Source organism: Heterocephalus glaber, unplaced genomic scaffold (assembly GCF_053883595.1).
Source record: "Heterocephalus glaber isolate CG9 unplaced genomic scaffold, H.glaber_assembly_v1.0 deba00001608, whole genome shotgun sequence".
Taxonomy (NCBI): domain Eukaryota; kingdom Metazoa; phylum Chordata; class Mammalia; order Rodentia; family Bathyergidae; genus Heterocephalus; species Heterocephalus glaber.
The window spans coordinates 16,761,311-16,782,701 of NW_028258379.1; the positions used below are offsets into that span (position 1 = coordinate 16,761,311).

General features: G+C 54.6%; 2 protein-coding genes across 4 annotated transcripts in view; one reads left to right on the forward strand and one right to left on the reverse strand.

The window, feature by feature from the left end:
* The first annotated feature begins 1,382 nt into the window (after positions 1 to 1,382).
* Positions 1,383 to 19,662, forward strand: Vash1 (vasohibin 1). Its single transcript, XM_004837147.4, has 7 exons — positions 1,383 to 2,599; positions 8,397 to 8,485; positions 9,056 to 9,112; positions 9,976 to 10,050; positions 12,866 to 13,247; positions 14,873 to 14,985; positions 15,824 to 19,662. Exons 1-7 carry the CDS (start codon positions 2,282 to 2,284, stop codon positions 15,894 to 15,896), a joined length of 1,107 nt encoding a protein of 368 aa, XP_004837204.1. The 5' UTR covers positions 1,383 to 2,281; the 3' UTR covers positions 15,897 to 19,662.
* The window catches only part of Angel1 (angel homolog 1), a 136,475-nt gene continuing 122,883 nt past the window's right edge, over positions 7,800 to 21,391 (reverse strand). Inside the window, exon 12 of one of the 3 annotated variants that reach the window (XM_087195416.1) lies at positions 7,800 to 10,260. In XM_087195416.1, coding sequence (XP_087051542.1) covers positions 10,185 to 10,260 — 76 coding nt within the window. In that variant the 3' untranslated portion in view covers positions 7,800 to 10,184. Of the gene's footprint in view, positions 10,309 to 10,330; positions 10,401 to 21,391 lie in introns of those variants that run through there. The other 2 variants (XM_087195419.1, XM_087195418.1) reach the window with 2 other exon arrangements.

Sequence of the window (21,391 nt, forward strand, 5' to 3'; positions counted from 1 at the left end):
TCACCAGCCAAGAAGCGCCGCGTAAAAGGGAGAGGTCCCCAACTCCCCTTCAGGACCCCAAATCTCCTATGAAGGAATGTCCCCAATGACCTAAGGATCTCTCACAAGGCCTCACTTCCTAAAGGTTCAACCATGTCCCAGTAACACCACCCTGGAGAGCAAGACTTCCATAATGTGCCTTTGGGAGACACTCAACATCCAATCCATCATACCCTGGAATCTGCATTTTCCCAGGGAGACTATTACAGTAACTATTGGTAGGGGGAAGGAAAGGTCTTACAGCACACAGTCAGCTCTGAATTTCGGCATAGTTCTTTGCTATGCTCCATGTTCCAAGGGTTACAGCTCCATGGAATGGGGGAGGGGGAGGGTTGCTGAGTCCTCGAAGTCCTGGTGACACACAACACAACCTGCTGTACTTTAACCTTTTTCTGTGCTGGGCTGAGTCACCCCAATCATAGCGTCCCACTCTTAGATCATGGGGAGCAGCATCCCTCCCTCCCTGGCCGAGTCTGTGGGGAGCCGGTGTCCAAAGCCCAGTTCAGGCGGGAGGACTAGGAACCACTTCCCAGGGACATCACTCCTACCGCTGAAGGGAACCGGGAGTAGGATGACTCTTAACCCTCTCGGTTCCTGAGGTAACTCCCAAGCCCTTGATAGCTTCCCTCAAGGAACGCCCGCGCTAGGAGTTCATCCAGTGTGATCAGCTGACAGATAGGGAAACTGAGGCTTATGGAGGGTGTGGAACTCCTAGACAGAAACAGACCCTGAGCCCGCCTAGAACTCTGGTCTTGCCGCCCAGTGTTCTGGCTTCTACACGCGGAAGGCCCCGAGAGCTATGTCCCCACTTAGGGAAACTCCTTCCGCGCCTGGACTCTCCCTGGAGTTTGCGCTCTGTTTGGCCCACTGTAAACTTCCTCTGCAGCTTCGCGCCCTGAGAGGCGAGAACGAAGCGTTTGCCCACTGCATCCCTGAGGCAACTTGGGGCAGAGAGGGACGGCTGCGGGAGGAGGACCGGGCAGGAAGGCGCTGGCCCTTTAAGGGGAGGACGGAGCGCATGCGCGGCGCGGACCGGAGTCGAGCCGGGTGGGCGGTGGCGGCCGGCAGGGGACCCGGCGGGCAGCAGCGGGGCCCAGGGGTGGCGGGGGCGTAGGCTAGCCCCAGCTTTGCGGGTTCGCTGAGCTGCCACCTGCCGTGGCTCCGCGCTCGCAGGCCGCTCGCCCGCTCTGTCACTTGCCTCCAGCTGCATCCGCCGGCCGCGCCCGCCCCGCGGTCCCTCCGCCCCTCCTTCAGCCGGGCCGCGGGAGCCCGGGCGGCCGGCACGGAGCATCCTCCGCGCTCCCCGGCCGCGCCGCCGCCCATGCTGCAGCCGGCTCGGTGCAGCGACCCCGCGGCCGGACTCTGTCGCGCCGCCGGAGCCGGGCCCGCCGAGCCCGGGGGTCCGCGCCCCACGATGGCTCAGCTGGCGCCGCGCCGCGCCGGGTGCCTCCCGTCCTCCCTCTGAGACGCGCCGGGCCAGGGACCCTCGGGGCGTCGGCGCCCCAGGCCTTCGCCTCCGCGCTGCGCCTCGTCCCTGCCCCTCCGCGAGGGGACAGGGGCCCGGACAAAGCCCACTTTGTGCGGGGATCTCGCCGCGCGCGTGGAATGTGCGCGTCGGCTCGCCCGCCAGCTGTGCGTCTTGGCTCCCGGAGAAGTCGCCCCCCGGCGCCGCCCTTCCACCCGGGGGTCCGGACTCGCGCTCGGCGGCCTGGGCTCCCCGTGGTCCCGCCGTCCCCTGCGGCTCGCGCAAGTGTGAGCGTGCGAGGGGTTTGTAAAGGAATTTGCTCTCTCCAAAACTGGGACCTGGGAGGTCCGATCGGCGTGGGCACCTTCCCTTTCCGAGATATCGCGACAAAACTGGCCTCAGTTTCCTCCGACGTTCCTCGGTTCTGCCGAGCTAGACTGCTGCCCGTCATTGTTCTTGCCTGATGGGGGTGTTTTGTGAAGGCAGCCAACCCGGGGTGTGCTCTCTTTATGCTGTTATTCAAACAAAAGGCTTCTAAGGCTGACCTCCGACAACCCACTCCCTGGATCCCCACTTCAGGTTGATGCACTGATTTTTTTTTTTCTTACCAAGTAGTATTTTATTATAAAGGAGCCACGCCCTGGTTTCTTAAAGGCACCCTCACTCTGCTTGGCCATGTGTTAAAACTGCAGCTGTTGTGTGGGTGGCCTCCTGTTGAGCCACTCATTTTTCCCGCCTTCTGATACACGTCTTCTCACCCTCTTCGAGGATTTAGGGATGCCAGGGGGAAAGAAGGTGACCACAGGTGGCAGCAGCAATGCTGCCCCGACTGCCACTGCCACAGTCACCAATGCTGCCCCTTCTGGGGTCAAACGTTTGGAGACCAGCGAAGGGGCTTCAGCCCAGAGAGATGACGAACCAGAGGAGGAAGGGGAAGAGGACCTGAGAGATGGAGGTGTCCCTTTCTTCGTCAACCGGGGTGGGCTCCCTGTGGATGAAGCCACCTGGGAAAGGATGTGGAAGCACGTGGCCAAGATCCACCCCGATGGAGAGAAGGTGGCGCAGCGGATCCGTGGGGTCACGGACCTGCCCAAGGTGAGGCGCTGGTTGGGGCAGGGGGATGGGTCACAGGATGAGCTGGTGACCTTGGGACCAAGAGAGCAGAGTCACACTCCTCTGATGGATGGGATAGGGGGCCACTGGTACCCTAAGATTTGAAACTACAGGCCGGTCGCACCTGCCCAGAACCTGCTGCTGTAGAGGTCGGTCAGTGAGGGAGGCTCTCCTCCGTGGCTTTATGGGCACACCACAGATGCACTGAAAAATATACGAACGTGGCTTGGCCTCCTTTGGCCAATGACACCTCTTAAGCCAGAGAACTATGAGAGGACAGTTAATGAGTGACTAAGGACATACAGGGCTTTGTATGTTGAGAAAATAGTTTCATGCATTACCTCACTGAATTCTCCCAAAGCCTCAAAGTAAGTACAGTTTGGGTCCCCACTTGACAAATGAGAAAGGTCAAAACTCAGGAAGTCAGCGTTCCTCAGGCGGTAAGTGGCAGAGTTAGGACCCACGGCCAGGTCTTTGGCCTCCAGCTCCTCTGCTTTGTTGGACACTAGATTCAGGGATATCAAGAGTAAAGAAGAAAAAGGAGAAGTGGAGAAGGGTAAAGTTAAATAATTTTTGTGTTGGTTGTAACTCCTCTGTGACAGCAGCCCCTCAATGGTGTGGCCAAGGAAGGCAGAGGCTGTGTCTCATTCATCTTTGTCACCAAGGTCTCCTGTGTGCCCGGCACAGATCAGGCACTGATGTGTGTTTGCTGAATGAAAGGGTGTCTGAGACTCTCTGTGCTGTACAGTGCTGTACGGAACTACATGCCGGGTAGGTTCTTTAAAACATTACGAGCGAGTCTGAGGAAGCAGTGTACCAGTGCAGGACCCTTTGGGTGGAAGGCAGAGCACAGTACTTGGTCTCACCTGCTCAGGTCAGAAGGGCAGGACCTGGGGAGAATGGAGTTAGTGTGGCCTAGACATTGGACAAGTGGCCTGTTTTGTTTTTACCCAGTTATTGGTAGAGCTATCAGGAAATAGCTCCTGAAAAAAGAAAATCAGAGGTTGAAGGTTGACCTCCTGCCTGATTTTTCCAGGGGCAGTAATGTAGATTAATTTGAAGGGCTGCATTTTCCTCTGTACTGATTTATAATTTATTTAGCTAGTTTCCTACAGTTGGATGTTGTTTCCAGTATTCTTAAAATGAACACTGTGTTGAACATTCTAAAATATGGATTTGGGGATCCAGCTCTGATTTTTTTTTGCCCTCTTGGGATAAATCCGAGTACTTACCTACCTACAATGCATGAGGCCCTGGGTTCAGTCCCCAGTACCACCAAAAAAACCCCAAAAACAAAACCAAAAAAACACCCAAGGGATATGGACTTGGTTTGGATTACTGCCACATGGTCACGTGACCCTGGGTAAGTAAGCCCCTTTGACCTGAGCCACAGTTTTCTCATCTATAAATTGGGGTTGAATGTTGAGAGGAATAAAGGAGAAACCGTATTTTGAAGCAACTATAAAGCTTCAAGCAACACTGGTTATGGATGTTCATTACCTTTTGTTCCTCCACGAGGAGGGGAAACTAGATGTCAGCATTTGTGCCAGTGAGGCCAGAGTCACATGCTTGTCCCACATGAGCAAGCCATCTTGCTTATGTCTGAATCAGGCTGCAGAACAGTGCGGATGGTTTTCTGCAGAACTGTCACCACTCCTGGCAACTGAAACACATCAGTGAGCTCCCTGCCAACCAGTCAGTAATGTCCTCTTGTCATCTTCCATCCTCATGGATAGGAAGGTCACAGATGAAGGAGTGAAGCTGTTTGTGGGGGAGGAGGGAGTCGAGACAGACAGGAGTATGGTAGGGTGGACAGACTTGTAAGAGGCTTGGAAATTTGGAAACTTCCCCTCCTGAGGCCATGGGAAAAGTGTCTCAGAGAAATAACATGAGTCTCTCCCCTACCTCAGCCCAGAGTGGAGGGGAGCCCTGGGGTCTGGGCAGTATAGGGGGTTGGGAGACCTTGGAGAGGAGCAGCTGTGGTTGGGTGCCAGAGTTTGGGCTACCCCTCCCCAAGTGTCGCTGCCATTGGAGCTGACAGAAGCATTTCTGCAGAGTTGTGCTGGGGTGGGACCAAGAAGGGTTTTGTTGGGACTGTGCAGTGTTTTAAAAGACCACTTGAGCCAGAAGTTAAAATTGGAAGCTTTCTCACATAACCATCCGGAGCTTTGGCATTGTTTCAGAAAATAAGAATATTTGGGAACAGAGAATCTGCAAGCCCACATGGCAGCTGGCAGCCGGGGCTGGGAGCCGCTCCCATCTTCCCCAGTTTGCCACAGCACCCTCACCCAAGCCTGCCTTCCCCATCATGTCACCTGCCTGGCCCTGCAGGCAGCTGTGGCCAGGCCCCCTGCAGGGCTAGCATGATAAAAAGAGCACTCTGGACTCCACCATGGTTCAGGTCCTTAGTCTCCCATAGCTACTTAAGTGAGGAAGGTGTACAACCTCCTTGCTGTCAGCTTCCTCAGCTGTAAAATGGGCACGATGCCAATGCCTACTTCAGAGGATGTTGAGAGGAATTAGTGATGTAAGCCAGCGGTGCCTCATAAGGTGAGGATCTAACACGTGCCCAGTACACAGCAGACCACCCTCCGAGCGCTTTGGAGAAGTGCTGTACAGGGGTGATGCCAGTATGGTAAAGGGCCACAGTTTCTGGAAGGATCCCAAAGACAGCAACAGCTCATGCTCCTTGCTAAGAATCTTTCCTTGCTCTTTCAAGCTGCCACCATGTTTTTTACAAGCCCCGACCCTTTACCCAAACCCTGCTGCCGAAGGCCTGATGGTGGCTCTGGCCACCGTGCACCAGACACATCACATTGCTGGGGTCAGTGTATGCTGACTGCTGTCTTTGGCACACACTAGTGGCAGTGACAGTGGGCAAGAATTGAGCCTTTGTTACCTGCCAGGCTGTGTTCTGAGATGTCCACAAACAGCACCTCATTCACGCCACAAGGTTGGTTCTATAATGGTGACTGTTTTATTAGCAGTGTCTGAGGCCCAGAAAAGTTCTGGAGTGTCACTAAAGTCACAGAGCTGGTATATGGCAGCATGTCTGTTCTGGAGTGGGTTCTGTTCAACTCTAGACCATCCTGTATCTTGTCTACATGTCAGCTGCAGGCTCTCCTGCTTCCTCAGGCCTTGCTGTGCCCAGAGGGGCTGCTCCAGTGAGGGTGTCCTGGGACAACTACAGGTTGTCGGGTTTCCTGGACCAGTAAGGGGTTGGCCTTGGTCATGGAGCAGGAGTTGTGTCTGAGATCACTCACCCTCGTGGTACCCCATGTAACCCCACAGGGAAGAAATACTAGCTGCTCCTATTTCAGAGGCAGGAGTTGGGGACTGATCCAAGTGACCCATTCCACAGTGGGCCTGGTCATCTGGATGCAGAGTCTCTAATTGTATTAAGGGCATAACTGCACGTGTAATGAACACACAGGAAAAAGATAGACCTTGGTCTGGGGTGACAGTAGTCAAGGAGCTGGCCGGACAGCTCCTTCCAGCTTATTCTCAGTGGCAGTGCCCTTTAAGGCCCTGCTTGGGAATCCCAGGATTTTCTTGATCTTCTCACAGAGCAGTGGTTCCTGAGGCCTCTGGATGGCAGATCCCGATGATGCGCTCTCTTGGGGACTGCCTGGCGCTGGCCCAGGCCTGGCTCTGGGTGAGCTCGGCAAATGGTTTTGATGTTTTCTTTTTTTTGGTACCGAGGATTGAACTCGGGACCTTGCACTTTCGAGTCAGGCGCCAGAACCACTGAGCTAAATCCCCGGCCTCGGCAAATGGTTTTGGCCTGCAGCTCTTCCTGTCTGGAGTTCCTCATGGGAGGCTGTGCTCACACTTCTCAAGGTCCCCAGGTCCCCACTTTACAAGCAGGGATGGTCCTGCCTCCATCTGAGGAGCTCAGGTGACTGGATGGATATGTGACGCTGGAATTCCCATAACACCTCGCCCACCTCCCCCGCCTCCATATCCTTGACCCGGGGAACTCCTCCAAACCCTCCCAGTTCCTAGGAAAGTTCTGAAGCCTATTTGGCACAGGATACTCAGGCAAGAAGGGGAAGCCCCTGTCCTTGGGCTTTTCTGGGGTGATTCTGAGCTGTGGCACCATCGCTGGCTGCATTGTGAGGAGACGAGTGATGGGAAAGGGGAACTAGCTGCCTCCAGATGAGGAGAGTTGTCAGCTGCTCATCCCTGTGGTTGCCACGGACTGTCCAGAACGGGAAGGAGAGGACCGGAGGGAGGGAGGGCTGTCTGCAAAGTTGCCATTCTGGACCAGGGGCCCTTCCCTCCTGCATCTCTGCCCTTTGGAGGGAAGCAGTATATTTTAGACACTGTCTCATGCCCTCTACTATCAGCAGCACCCTAGACACAAGTGTGCACTGATAAACTGGTATGTCACTTCCCTCCCTGTCAGAGGCATGGCAGCCACATTACTGAACAGTGTCCTGAGGACTCAGCATCTCTAGCCTTCTCACAGCTGGCTTTGCTGGGGGCCAAAGGGAGAACCCAGAGGGGTGCGCCATGACCCTGGAAGTCTGTGTCTTTCACCCAAGGAGGTCTGTTCTGAAACCCCAGAGGACCCTCATTGTTGATCTCTGGGACCTCTGGTCTTCATGATTTGCCAGGACTCAGGCTCCCTGGCTGGAGAGGGGCCCACACCTGCACAGTGGCCTCCATACTGGAGACTGCCTGGTGGCTGGGGTCTGCTGCCCCTCACCTGAATCCCTGCAGCCTAGCAGCCACTTCCTGTGTGTTCCCAGGTGTTGGAAAGTCCCTTCTGGTGAGGACTGCCTGGTTACCTGTACTGCTTGTGTGTAGAGCTGACAGGAAAAGAAGGTATTCAGGAGACCCCGAGGCCTCTATGCCTTTGTGAAACCCTGCCAAAGCCCCCAGGCCCCAGCAGGTGGAGCCACAGCAAGACTGACCTGTCTTGCATTGCTTTGGCTTGCTGGCATACCCCTTGATGGTTCAGACTGTTGCTTTGGAAAGCCTAGAAAATCTACCTGTGCTGCTGGGGTGGGTAATGCTTGCTGCTGAGGAAATATCCACTTTTCTCAGACAGCTCTCCAAGCCCAGGGCACCACCCTGGGAGCATAGGATGCAGAGAAGACAAGTTTTAATCTAGCACTGGAACCAGAGTGTATTCATCTGTTTATTGTTACTATAATGAAATATCTGAGGCAGGTACTTAGGAAGAAAAGTGGTTTATTTAGCTCAGAGCTTTGAGGCTGAAAGTTCCGCCTCTGATGAGGGCCTGATGGTGGCAGATGGCATCATGGCTGGAGTCCAGGTGAGAAAAGGGAGAGCACATCACAAAACAGAAAGCCAAAGCAAGGAGGCAGGGCCAGGCTTGTTCCTTTTATGACAACCAGAGAACAGTTTTCATCTTTTCTGAGGCTCACCCCAAATGGCCTAGTGGCCTCCCACTGGAACCCATTTCTTAAAGTCACCACACTGAGGACCAAGCCCCAAACAAACCACTTCCAAAACAGCCTGAATTCTTGGTAAGCCTTGAAGTTAATTGATATTTAAAATTCAAAACAATGAGTCAACCTGTGTTTTTCTAAAATTATTAAAGAAGCATAAAACTGGAATATCAACAGTAAGTTTCATGTTAGAAATGCCTGATGTCAGGTGCCAGAAGGGGAGGAAGGCTGGGATGGGGCCCTGGGAGAAGGTTCCAGGAAGGGCTGCCAGGGAAAGATGCTCAGGGTAGGGAGGAAGCGAGGCTGCTCCCCCCAGGGTAGTCTGCACCCTGTGACTAGAGCCCTTTCTGTGTTCCCAGATTCCCATACCAAGTGTGCCTACTTTCCAGCCGTCTATGCCAGTCCCGGAGCGCCTGGAAGCCGTGCAGCGCTACATCAGGGAGCTGCAGTATCCTCTCTGGTCCAAGGCCATGGCCTCTGGCTGGCTGGTGTGATGGGCCCAAAGGCCAAGTGGGTTCATTTCAGAAAAGGTTGGCGAGGGACCAGCTGAGCTGCCTCCTTCCCAGCCCAGACTCCAGAGATGCCATCCTTGAGGCATCTGTGCTCCATGAGGATTTCATCTGTCTTCCAGTGGGGTTGCTGTGGACTGGGGAGGGCGGGTGGGCTCGGGAGCACCTGACAGGCTGAGCCAGATCCCTACCCCTCCAGCCTCTTGCGCTTGCTACTGCTTCCCAGCTGTTAGGAAATTCCAGTGCTGGCTGCCTTCTCAGTTTCCCATCCTAGGAAGGGAGGCCAGGGGAGAGCAAGGGAGGAGGAAGGAGAAAGCTAGTACTGTAGCTGTGCCCTCTCCCTTCTGGGAGAACCAAGCCTGAAGCATGCTCCACAGTATCTTAACTTGGTGAGGTCCTTATCTGACCTGCACCCCTGGGAGTGCAGGGCCCCCATTTTGGGGCCAGGGCAGGGCAAAGGGACCCCCTCCTGTAAATCAAACCATGAAGTCCTTAACCAGGGCCTGCAGGTACAATCACACAGGGACACAGTTCTTTGAAATTAAGAAGAGCAGACCTCTGACAGGGTAAGTACAGGGAGGCAGTGGTAAGTACCCCAGGCTCATATGCCCCTGGCTGGGTTGGATCCTCTGGGGAGCCCTGTGGTTTGTCTTTCAGTGGAAGCTTAGGAGACAGGTAGAGACCCCAGGGAAGCCAGCCAAGGTTGCAGAAACATTGAGGCCTTACTTACTCTCTCAAAGTCCTGGGTGGAATCCAGCCTCCCTAACTCCTCAGCTGTATTCCTGCTGTTCAGTTGGTGCAGTGTGCCAGCGGTGTGCCCCAGCCTCCAGGGGGTGGAAGAGTCTAGTTGCCCTTCTTGAGGCAAGGCCAGGCCTGGGGCAGCATTTGTTGAGGAGGGAAGAGCCAGGCTTCCAGGACAGGCTGTCTTAAATGGCCTGAATTCTCAGTTCAAGAGCAGGTAGGGGGGGTCTTGAGGCTGTCTGCCTGAGGTCCCATATTCAGTCTGCCAAGGAGTGGTTGGAGTCAATGGCAAGATTTTGGGAGGAGCTATGGTTGGGTCAGGAGTGTCCACTGTGCTCCGAAGGGAAGAGGTCAATGCCAAAATCCCACCACCTCCCCACTGCCATTGGAGAAGGTCCCAGCACAGTGGTTGTCGAGGTCCTGCTGCTGTGCATGCTCCCCTCCTCCACAGGTCTTTGTCCTAGGCTGGAGCCAGGCGTGAGAGGAAGTGAAAGAAGGGACAGCAGGAGAGGGGGCTTCCTTATCACCAGCGGCCTCCTGTCCACTGCACTCCTCTGGCTCCCGACTGTGGGCAGCTTGGTGTGGGACTCTTTCCTTCCAGCATTTCTGGTCCACCCTGTGCCCTCCTGATACTCCCTCACCAGAAGAGGCTGGAATCGCTGTCCTCATAGTCCTAACTTTCCCACAGGCTGATGGACCTGGCCAAGGAAATGACCAAAGAGGCTCTGCCAATCAAATGCCTGGAAGCCGTGATCCTGGGAATGTATCCTTTCTCCCAGACAGGGGGTCTGGCAGCCCGGGCTCTCCAGACCTCTGCTCCCTGCTCTGGAAGGAGGACTGGGTGGGATCTGAGGCTCTCCTGCTTCCAGCCTAGGGGATTCAGTCCCCCTGTAGTCCTCAGTTCTTCCTTCCCAGGCTTTCCAGGCAGCTCGTTCTGGAGTCCCATGGACACAGTGACCTTGTTGTCAGAATCCTGAATCAGGGAACAACTTGGGCTGTTGTGCCATTTCCAAGAACCTGACTGGGAGAAGCAGGCAGGAGGCTCAGTGCTGGCGTGTCTAGGACATGTGATTTGTGGAGATGACACATGGGGTCCTAGAAACACATGGGTCCCTGGGGAGAGGTGGAGCCCACATCTGGGTCAGCAGGGTCACTAGAGGGACAGACAAACCCCCAGAAGGACTGCCCTTCCCTGGGCCCCCAGTCAGAGCCAGAGCAGTCCCTCAGCCTCAGCCCTACTTTCTTTTCTTTTCTTTTTGTTTTGGTACCAGGGATCAAACTCGGGTCCTTGTGCTTATGCAGCACGCGGCAAAACCACTGAGCTAAATCCCCGGCCCTACTTTTCTTTAGTAATTTTATTATAAAATATTTAAACAATACAATGAAATCCTGTGTACCCATTTACTTAGCTTCATCAGCTCAAAGCCAATTGCATTTCCACTCTCCCCTACCCATAATCCCATCAGCTTTTGTTTTTCTTTTTTTGGTACCAGGGATCAAACTCGGGTCCTTGTGCTTGCGCAGCAGGTGGTGAAACCACTGAGCTAAATCCCCGGCCTCCCATCAGCTTTTAAACCTGGGGCAGGCAGCCCACCTGGCCCAGAGCTCAGAAGAGCACAGATTGGGGGTGGTCAGGAGTAGAGGGAAAGGAGCTGCATGGAACAAGGCAGTCTGTCCCTGGGACAAATCCCAGGAGGAGAAAGTGAGAAGCACACTCCTCCAGGGGGCCGTGACCCCAGGGTCACTCCCATTGACACACCTGCCTTGGGTGTGTGGGGGTCCCCAGTGCTATCTCTGTGGTGGTTGTCATCTGTAACAGGACAGGCCCATGCCTAGGAGCCCTGTTTATGGGGCCCTTTGCTAGTTTAAGCGTAGGACCGCCTGAGAACTTCAGGCCACTGCCATTACCCATTGGAGGCCACGCACCAGTGAGGCTCCCAGCCTCAGGCCACACAGGCGCAGCTCCAGGGAGAGGCCTTGGGCCCCCAGGCTGGGCAGGGTCATCTGGTGTCTTGTGAGAGACAGAAAACACGAGTGGCCCCCATCTGGACAAGGCTTCCTTCCCAGTGTCCCCCGTGCCCTCGGTCATCACACATATAGTGGGCTCTGTACTGTGTGTTGCCCTGGCTTGTTCCCATTGTACCCTGAGCCTGTGCATTTCTTACACACTCTATCCCTGGTCACTGGCAAGGAATCAGGTTAAGTAAGCAATGTAAAGTGAGTTTAGTGCTGGAGGGAAATGATAAAGTATCAAGGGCACAAACTCAGGTCAGACCGACCTGGACTGGAAGCCTGGCTTTGCTGCTTACTGTGTATTCACCAAGCCAGTAGTGAGCCTCAGGTCCTCCTCTGCCCACAGAGATAAGGGCAGTACCTATCACAGAGTCGTTAAGACAGTTGAGTGAGGCGTGCATGGAGGGTGCTTAACCATCTGCAGGCAGCGTCTGCTGCATGCTTTATCCATTTGACTTCTACCTATGTATTCAGGAATTTTTACTGAGAAACTATTGTGTGCCTGGGTCTGTGTTGGGCCCTGGAAAGAAGAGCATGACAGCCAAGGTCTTATCCTCAGAAGGTTTACATTCTAGTGAGGGAGAGAAAATAAGCAGGTAAACAAATCAGTAAAGGGCAGATTGTGCTGAGTGCCGTGGAGGAGGTAGAGGAACAGACTTCTTTAGAAAAGAGTCAGCAAGCATAGCACAGTGGCTTACTCCTATAATCCCAGCATTCAGGAGGCTGAGGGAGGAGGACTGAGTTCAAGGCCAGCCTGGACTACAGAGTGAAACCCTGCCTCAAAAATACCAAAAAAAAAAAACAAAAAACTTTAAAGGCAGCAAAGCCAGGTAAGCCTGAGGCCTGAGGAGGAGCCAGCCAGGGGAGAAGCATAATGACCAGAGGGAAGGGCTGATACAGAGGGCCCCAGGTGGCTGGAGAGGGTGAACAGGTGGGGTGAGCCGTCTGAGAGGTTGGCATGGCCACAGAGCCCAGCGGTGCTGGCCTCTGGCCGTGGCCATGAGCTTGGTTCTGTCTGAGGGACAAGGAGCGGACTGTGTATGTAGGGAAGGGAGCGCTGGTGAGAGGAGAGACTGAACAGAATTGTCTGCCTCTCTGAGGACATCAGTGTGTGAAGGAAAGAATATGTGAGAATGTGTCTGTGAGGACGCATGGCTGAGAAGTGCGTATGAGTGACAGGAGGGGATGGTGGCAGATGGATGAGGTGGCTGGTCTCATCTGTGGCTCAGTGTAAGGCTTCTGAACGGCCCTGCAGCTTAGAGCAAGGGACCTTGTTCACTGTTATTTGGGGAGCCCTGCTTGACATCACTGCAGCAGCTACACGCCTGCAGCAATCACAGGGAGCTCTGTTCCTAGGCCACTTGCCTGGACCCTCCTGGTCACCAGGCCTGCTGCTAGAGGATGGGGAGTTGGGGAGGAGCAAGTCGTGGTGTCTGCACTCAGGAGCTGTGGATCTCGGGGCCTGTTGGGCACACACGTCCCACAGTGGTGCCGTTTCACTCCTGGTGCCCTGTGCTGGCCCTGTGCCTCTCCTGGCCCTTTCCTTAGCTTGGGCTGATCACCAGTTACCTCACCAACAGCATGCCCACCCTGGAACGCTTCCCCATCAGCTTCAAGACCTACTTCTCAGGGAACTACTTCCACCACATTGTGCTGGGGGTGAACTTCGGGGGCCGCTATGGCGCCCTGGGCATGAGCCGGCGCGAGGACCTGATGTACAAGCCGCCGGCCTTCCGCACGCTCAGCGAGCTTGTGCTGGACTATGAGGCTGCCTACAGCCGCTGCTGGCACGTGCTGAAGAAGGTGAAGCTGGGCCAGTGCGTATCCCATGACCCGCATAGCGTGGAGCAGATCGAGTGGAAGCACTCGGTCCTGGACGTGGAGCGGCTGGGCCGAGAGGACTTCCGCAAAGAACTGGAGCGCCATGCCCGAGACATGCGGCTCAAGGTCAGGCTCAGCCAACAAGGTCAAAGGGGACTGTCCCTTCCCCTTGTGGTCTCACCCTTCCTGGTCTGTGGTGCAAGGATGGAGGGCGAGGACTTTCAGGGTTTCCCTCAGCAGTCTTACTGTTGAGGTCACCCCTCAGGTGGGCATATCTGGGGCAGCTCCGGAAAGAGGAAGTGGGTCAGCTGGGTTGTCGTGGTGGTGGGTCTTGGGCAGTGGAGAAGGGCTGGTTTATGGTATCCAGATCAGGGGGACTGGAGTAAAGATCAGCTTGTGGGAAATCCTGGCCCATTTTGGGGAAATGGTAGGATGGGGTGGTGAGTAGCCTCCACCACTGCTTCTCTTTTGCATCCTGACTCTAGCCCAATCCCCTGCTTGAAATAAAGCACCAGGCAGAGGTCAGGTGAAGAGGAAAGTTAGACAATGAGGGTAGTGGCTTTTTCTCTTCTCCCTTCTGCCCCCACAGAAGAGCAGATGTCTGGGGATTTAGGGGTTCTATTAGGCTTGAGCTGCCAAGGAGTTGGCCTCCAGACTGTTCCAGCAGGCAGAATTTTGGGCTCCCCCCGGGTCCCTCTGGGCTAAAGGTGCCTCCCCTGGGGCCTTCCAGGGCCTCCTCCCTGCATAGCTCAGGTCTGCTACTCTGTACCCCTCCCCCTCAAGGCAGCCTCAGCACATTCCTGTCCTGTTTCTCTCAACAGCCCCTACAGGCCAGCAGGCAGGTGGTTGTTGGTGGGTCCACTTCCAGGATGGGAAACCCAGAGACTTGCTCACAGGCAGTGAGAGGCAGATGGGACAGAGCTTAGCCTCCTGAGGCTTGTCCTAGGTACCTGTGGTGTCCCAGTAAGTTTTGTAAGAGCTAGGGCTCCCCCCAGCCCTACCAGGCCCTTAGGCCAAGACCTTGTGGGCTGACACTGACTCCTTCAGGGTAGAAATGGGATGTAGCAGACCTGCATTAGCAGAGGGCTCCTCTCTCTTGCTTCTGAGTTGGTTCCATCAGCTCTGGGGTGCCCTGTACCCTGGTTCTTGCTGCTAGTAGTATTGTCTTTACAGTTGCAGGTTGGATCTGGAGTTGGAACCAGCAATTACTTTGTCTTTAGCACTGCAATTTCCAACCCGTTCAGTACTAAGGATTCCCCATGTTGTGTGGACCCCTCAATCTCCATCATGGGCTATTCCATGTTTGGAAAACTCAAGCCATGCTGATCATGCTGCATAAAGGACGATTCATTATTTGTCTCAATCAGATCTCTTATTTTCTCAATCATCTCTCCCAGTCTGACTTCTGATTGGCTCAGATAAGCAGTGCACTCTTGGGGTTGGTAGTATTCTAGCTCAAAGCTCAGACATGGGCCACTTACTCACCTGGCACATGTACCCTGCATGGGTAAATGAGTCTGTTCTCAAAGGTGTTTTACAATCTTAGGACAGCCCACTGATTGTGAGGAACTGCTGTCCTGGCAGCTTTAGTGCCTGGGAAGTAGATTTGGAAAGACTGGGAAAGGGAGAGTATTGCTTGAGGCTTCCTGGCCCTGCCCAGAGCAGCCTCCAAGGACTGGGGGTTCCCAGCAGGGCAGGGCAGGCTGTGGAGCAGCCCTGGAGTATGCTTTCATTCCTTCCACCTCACCTAGATTGGCAAAGGGACTGGCCCTCCCTCTCCCACCAAGGACCGGAAGAAGGATGTTTCCTCCCCACAGCGGGCCCAGTCCAGCCCCCACCGCAGGAACAGTCGCAGTGAAAGACGGTGAGAAATGAGATTGTATGGCAGGGGGTGGGTGGGGGGCTTTCTCCTTTTCTCTTCTTCTTGATGCTTCTCTTCACCCTTCTCTTCTTTCTCTCTTCTTTCTCTCATCCTTCTCTCTTTTGCTTCTCCCGCCAAGGGAAATGGCTTAGAATGGTTGGTGCAGATGTTTATGTGCTGACATTGCCCATAGCATTGCAGTGCCATTTCCCCAAAGCAAACACCCCTTAGCTGGTCCCTTAGCTGGTCTGAGGCAGGCAGCAGAATGGGCTGTGTGGGAACAGGACTGGGAGTACTCCAGCAGCTTCCTGAGGAGGGTTTGAACATGACCTATGGATCTCTGTGGTCAGGAGAAATGACTTTGAACACAGCTTTTGCCACCACATGTCTGTGGGTTATGTCTGTGTCTAGATGACACAAATTGCCATTAAAATACTAGGCCTCCTGCTCTGATTTTGGCTCTTGCTTTAAATATAACTGTCAACTCGGAGCCACCTCTGGTATGAATTCAGGGGTACTGAGCAGACCTCTGGCACCAAAGCCTCCATCACCGTTGACTTTGATCAAGGAGGGTTTTTGTCACAGACCCACCCCCTACCAAGGAGATTTATACCTATCACCTGCCATGGAATTAGTTAACCTCCAGCAAAGAACAAGAGAGCTGGAACCACATTCAGGAACCACAGGGTGGCCAGAAACGCACTTCCACACATCCTCCCCTGCCACCTTGGAGGGCCCCTCGGAGAAGGGCACTGGGAGCCAGTCCAGCAGCTACAACTGTTCCTACCTCCTATATTTCCCTGACGACCACTTCCTCCTCTCTCCCCTGCTCTTCCTGCAGGCCGTCAGGTGAGAAGAAGCCTTCAGAGCCCAAAGCCATGCCAGACCTCAATGGGTACCAGATCCGGGTGTGAGAGTGGATGCCAGCACCTCCAGCCCCCTACTTCTGGAGGCCAGGACTCAACCTGCTGGAACCAGCTGCACTCACACTTTTGGGCAGGGCTCAAGGGAGCACAGGAAGGGTGTGTGGCAGCTCAGCCTCATGCTGCTCCCCTCCCACAGAGCCAAACCCCTAACTTTAGGCCAAGAGGCAGTTAGTATTTTGTTTGGAGTTTTTAGCTCTACCACTGAAGTTTAAGGAGTTTGGGGAAAAAAGACACATGGATGTGCTGGTGGCCAGAAGGGCACTGTTTAGAGACCTGAGAGCCATGGGGCTGAAGGAGGACAGCTTGGTGCTCCTGCCTCAGCGCCTCTCTGGGATTTGAATGTGTCCTATATGGGACATTTCATAGGCCCCTCCAGTCTATGGGAGGGTCTAGGGGGAGGGGGGAGTATTTCTCCTGTTGGGCAGAATGTCCTGGCAAAATCTTGACCCAGGGAAGGGAAGCAGGGTAGGAATCACCCCAACAGAGGTCTGTGTAGGTCTTAATCAGGAGCTTGCTGCAAGGTTCATCTGCTCAAAAGGATGGCTCAGGCCCTGGTAGGCCCATGAGCAGTACCGGGGGAGCCTGTGCTGTAGCCAGGAGGGGACTAGGCTGTAGAAGAGCTGGGAGAGGACCCAGGGTGAGGGGGTCCCTGGCCCCTAACAGATTCTGCTGGCTCATCCCACTCTTGCCTATTGCAGCAGCCCAGGGGCTCCTTACAGAGGGTCTGGGCTTTGCAGAAAACTGGGCAGGAAGGTCAGCATGACTGGGGATTGAGCAGACAGGCCAGTTTGGGAGCTGTGGCTGGGCACAGGACGATGGGGTGAGACACTCAGGCCTGGGTTTCTCCCCTGGCAGTGCCAGGAGTGGGCTCTGCTGCTTCCCCTCCCAGGCCCACCTCTGCCTCAGGCCCACTGCCCTGCTTTAGCAGCCCATTTAGGCCTGGCTGATAGTCTGGCCTGCCATGTTTGGCACTTCGGAGCACTGGCAGGGAGGAGCTTGAACAGATGGAGTCTTTCACATTCTGCCCATCAGGCAAGAGATCCCTGGTGGGGAAGTGAGGATGTGGACAGAGGTTGGCAGGGTTGGGGAAGGGTTCTGGGGATTCAGTTAACAGGGAGGTATAGGGCAAGGGTGCAGTGTGGCCACCAGAGGGACAGAGCCTGAGAACTGGGGATGTAAGTGAGAAAGGATACGGGAGGGGGGCTAGGATCAGGATGCCTTTGGGAGGAGTGAGTTCCCTACAGCATAGAAGGCTACTTGTCAGGAAGTGGGAGAGGATTCAGATTGTAGGAGGGCAGCTAGATGAGGTGGCCATTAGAGTTTTACTTTACAAAGAAGTTGTCAGTCAGTCAGGGCTGCTGTCAGTAAGGCTACAGAGGGACTGGGGTCCTGGATAAGGGACCAGAACTAAGACTGTAAACCCAGATGCCCACAGGACCAGCAGGTGACCAAGAGGCATGTGGCAGGGCTGGGTGGGGACTACGGCATACCCCATTAAAGGGGCTGCCATCTCGCTGTTCTAGGCCCTGTGCCCACAGATTGTCTGGTTTTTCAAAAGCCAGAACTCTGCATCTGTATGTGAAATCTGAGTTTTAAGGGTTGATAATTTGTTTTTTAAAAATGTAAAAACCCAGTATAGGTAAAAGAATGCCAGTTTGCAATCTCTGGTGTGGAGAGCTCATGCTGGGAGGAGTCCACTTCAATGCCGTGTGGTGGCAAATGACTGTTCTGAGCTCCCCGGCTGGGCTGGGCAGTCAAGGGGAGGCCCTGGCAGCTGAGACTCCCTCAGAGTGGCACAGAGATGGTCCAGCTCTCAGCCTACCCTACCAGGAGATAGATGGGCCTGGGAGCAGAGGAAGGAGCAGGGACGCCTTTGCTGATGAGAGTGCTTGCAGGGAAGGCACCGGAGGCTGGCAGCTCCTCAGACCAGCAGCCCTAGGCCCAGAGCCAGGCCCAGCAGGGCCCGCCCAGAGCCGCCCTGGGAGGCCCACGGGTCAGTCCCTTGTCGTAGCAGGTTCGTCAGTGGGCCCTGGGAAGGTTCCTAACCTGCCCTGATGCTACACGCTGGCCAGAACAATTCGAGACATGATGACCCCTGATTCACTGTCCCACCTCACCTTGCGAAGTGGGGATGGCGGTCCCTGTTCCCATGTTAACAGATGGAGAGATGGCCGCCTTCAGAGCTCCTTTCTGGTTCTGGTTGTAGCTACTTATCCACAAGCAAGTGATCCCAGATGCCTCTGGGAACTTCCAGGAAATGACAGGGTATGGGAGGCAGAGATGTGAGAGGGAGCCAGGAGCCAGAATCAGTGGACATGGAGGAAACTGCTCCTGTTCCCAGAGCCCTAGGAACTGCCCTAAGTTCCTGAGCCCATGGGACAGGGAAGCAGAGTGGAGCTCTAACCCTGCTTACTATCTGTGGGAGGGAGCCATCCCTAACTGTAAGCCCCTGGCACTCACCCTTCATGAGCTGAGACTGCCTGTGGAGACCACCACAGGACACAGTGGTGCTTTTTAATTTATTTTTAACTGTTTTGCATATGTAGCAATCCTCCTCCCTTCCTGGGCTGTTTACACAGGCTCTGCTCTCTGGGGCTGGCCTGGCTGCGAGGTATGTGGGGAGGCAGAGAGGCAGGGACTTTGGGGCCTTAGTCACCATTCCTTGGTATCACCTCATCTCACTTCCTGTGAGGGACAGAGGCCTGGCTGGTGTGATCTAGCTCCCCCTGAGGACTACTTTTCTAGCTCCTCTTCCCCTGGGTGGGGGCTGCTGGCTGAGGAGGGGTCAAGGTGAGGCCAGAGAAAGCTGCTTGGTAGAGGTGGCCAGGCAGAGGGTATTGCAGGTCTTCCCAAAGCCTGGCTCCTTGTGCCAAGTGTCAGGGTCAGAATACTGGGAAGCTGGCTCCAGTGAGCCTTCCCCTCCACCTGACTGCCAGTCCTCTCCCTCCATGGCCTCGCCGCATTCACACTCATCCATCATGCCAGCCACCCATCCTTACATCAGCACAGCCAAGTGGAAAGCAGCAGCACCTTGGCCCCTGTGGGCAACGATAAAGCCAAGGGCCAGGGGACCAAAGAGCAGAAAGAGCCCATAAGTTGGCTGTGTCTGATCTCTAGCCCTTTTGTTGTCTCTTGCCCCGCTCCTTCAGGCTTAGGCTTGACTTCTGGCTCTGGGAGTCAGTGTAACTCTAGCTGGTAGAGTGCCCAGAGACCTGTGTGCATGTGCACCTGCCTTTCCTGCCCGGGATGCAGACTGGCTTAGCTACGGCAGCATCGCAGACCTGCCCTCTTCTGCCTTGTGTCCCTGGCCTCACAATCGGGATGGCCATGCTGCATCCAGCTGCTGAGGTGTAGAGGGCAGGTGTCGTGCTCGGAAGAGGCTGGAGGTCTGCCCGCCAGGTACCACAGCTTCCTACTCACTTCCCCAGGCAGGCAGGACTGTCATGGTGCTAGCTGCAGGGCCCTCAGTGTGACCCTCTCACCCCTACCATGGTGCTCCAGGGTCTCAGGATGCCTTTTTTCAAGTCTGATGAGAGGAGAGACTTGGGTATTCTTGGCCATGGCCTGGTGATGATGGACCCCTCCTCCCAGCTTTGTGTTTGGCTACTGTGTTTCCTGGATGTTGTTCCTGTCCTCCTATCAGTATTTGGCCCTCCCTTTCACTCACACTTTGTTTCATTCCTGTCCTCATTTTTCCCCTGAAATGAATAAAGTCTCTCCTGCTCCAGTTCTGTGGGCGAGACAAAAATCACAACATGAAGCCTTGTCTCCTTTCCCTTGGGGGCTGAGGGCCAAGCCCACCTCACCTCCACAGGTGTCAGCCCCACTGGCTGTTGGGAAGAACCTGAACAGAGGTGAGGGAAGCCTGAAACCTGTGAACATTCAGGATGGAATGTTCTCAGCCTGGCCAGGCCACTCACCTCTCAGCCTACTCTGGGAGCGGATCTCGTTGGGCTGTAATGAGGCCCTTCCACCTCATATATAGTAGGTCTGGGCCCCAAGTCTGCCCCTCGGATATATCTGCAGCCCTGCTCTATGCCTGAACCCACAGGAGTCCATCAAGAACAAATAATGGAGTGTTCTTCCAGCAGATGAGCTTATTTCAGAAAACCATAGCAACAGGGATCTGAAGTCTTCTCATCAGTTCCTAGTCTCCAGCTTTGGGAGACTTTGCACCCACCCACAACCCCTTCTCCACTGTCCCTCTGGCTCTGGATATCTCCCCACATGTTAACAAGCCCAAACAGTTGGAATAAGACTCACACAGGAAATATCACTTAGGCCCTACAACATTTTGCAGCTCTGACCTTTTCTCCCTATGTCTTTGCTCTCTGTTCAGCTTAGGAGCAAAATCCAGACTTGTAAGATTTCCTATTTTTCATCCCAGCCAATGACCACAAAAGCCTGGCTAGGAGTGTTGCACAGCAAGCCTCCCTTGTTTTCGGTAGTGTGGTGGTGACCAGGGGGAAGGCATGCAGCTTGGGGAGGAGGAAAGGCTATCTGTGGGAATCCCTGAATATCTTGACTGTGCCCCATTAAATGGAAGCAGTTTTATCGTAGGCTCATTTAAACCCAGCTAAAAAGATACTCCAAAAAGTCTTCATAAAGGTAACTAGAATTTGTGAATACCTTCGGTTGTACAGCCTTCCACAAAGGGAGCATTGTCATTTACACACTTAAGCCCAGCTAACACAGCAAAGGGCCGAGTGGGCAAGCTTTGATGAGACAGCCTGAACACAGAGGCCCCTGGGAATACTTGTGGGAGGGAGGGCTGGGGCAAGCCTTTGTGTCTCGAGCCCAGTAAGCTCATTGTGGACACTGCTGGGCCACCTCCTCAGAATGCAGAAGTGCCACTGCAGACTGAGGAAGATCAGAACCCAACTTCCTGGGGAGAGTGGGTTGCTTTATTCCCTGCTGCCCTGGTTCTCAGGCAATTTAGGTACATGAATTGGGCATGTAAATTGGGTTGGACTTTTGGATGCAGACAGCATTTCTCAGAGCCCTGAAAGTGAAGAGATTGAAGCTGTACCCACCCCCATCTGGCAGGGCCTGGCATTTTCACTGCTACTGGGAAGGAGTTACACCATAGACTAAGCAGATTGGCCCAGACACGGATTGCCTGGTAATCCTTGAGTTTGCCAGTGGGGCTGTGGGGACCAGCTGCTGAGGCCTGGTAGGTGGTGAAGATGAGGCACCTCAGGTCAGCTGGAGTGCTAGCTCTCGAGTCCAGCCCACAGGACAATGTGCACAAATATATGGATGCTTTCCAATCCTCAGCCAGACAGGATTTGGTCATGGGAAACAAAGCCTCCAAGAATTTAAGTGTGGAGATTTCATTCTGTCCATAGCTAGCTAAGGTCCCAGGCCCTAAGGTCATAGGAACTAACTGGGGCAGAGGGCAGAGTTCCCTTTAAAACATGAAATTCATGTTCTTCCTATCTGGGCCAGCGTGCACCCACCAGGCTGTAACCTAGCTGGCCTCT

Coding starts and splice junctions, on each gene's coding strand:
- Vash1 (XM_004837147.4), top strand. CDS start 2,282: ATGCCAGGGGGAAAGAAGGTGACCACAGGTGGCAGCAGCAATGCTGCC. Junction 2,600..8,396: donor GGGTCACGGACCTGCCCAAG/GTGAGGCGCTGG, acceptor CTGTGTTCCCAG/ATTCCCATACCAAGTGTGCC. Junction 8,486..9,055: donor CGCTACATCAGGGAGCTGCA/GTATCCTCTCTG, acceptor CAGGGCCTGCAG/GTACAATCACACAGGGACAC.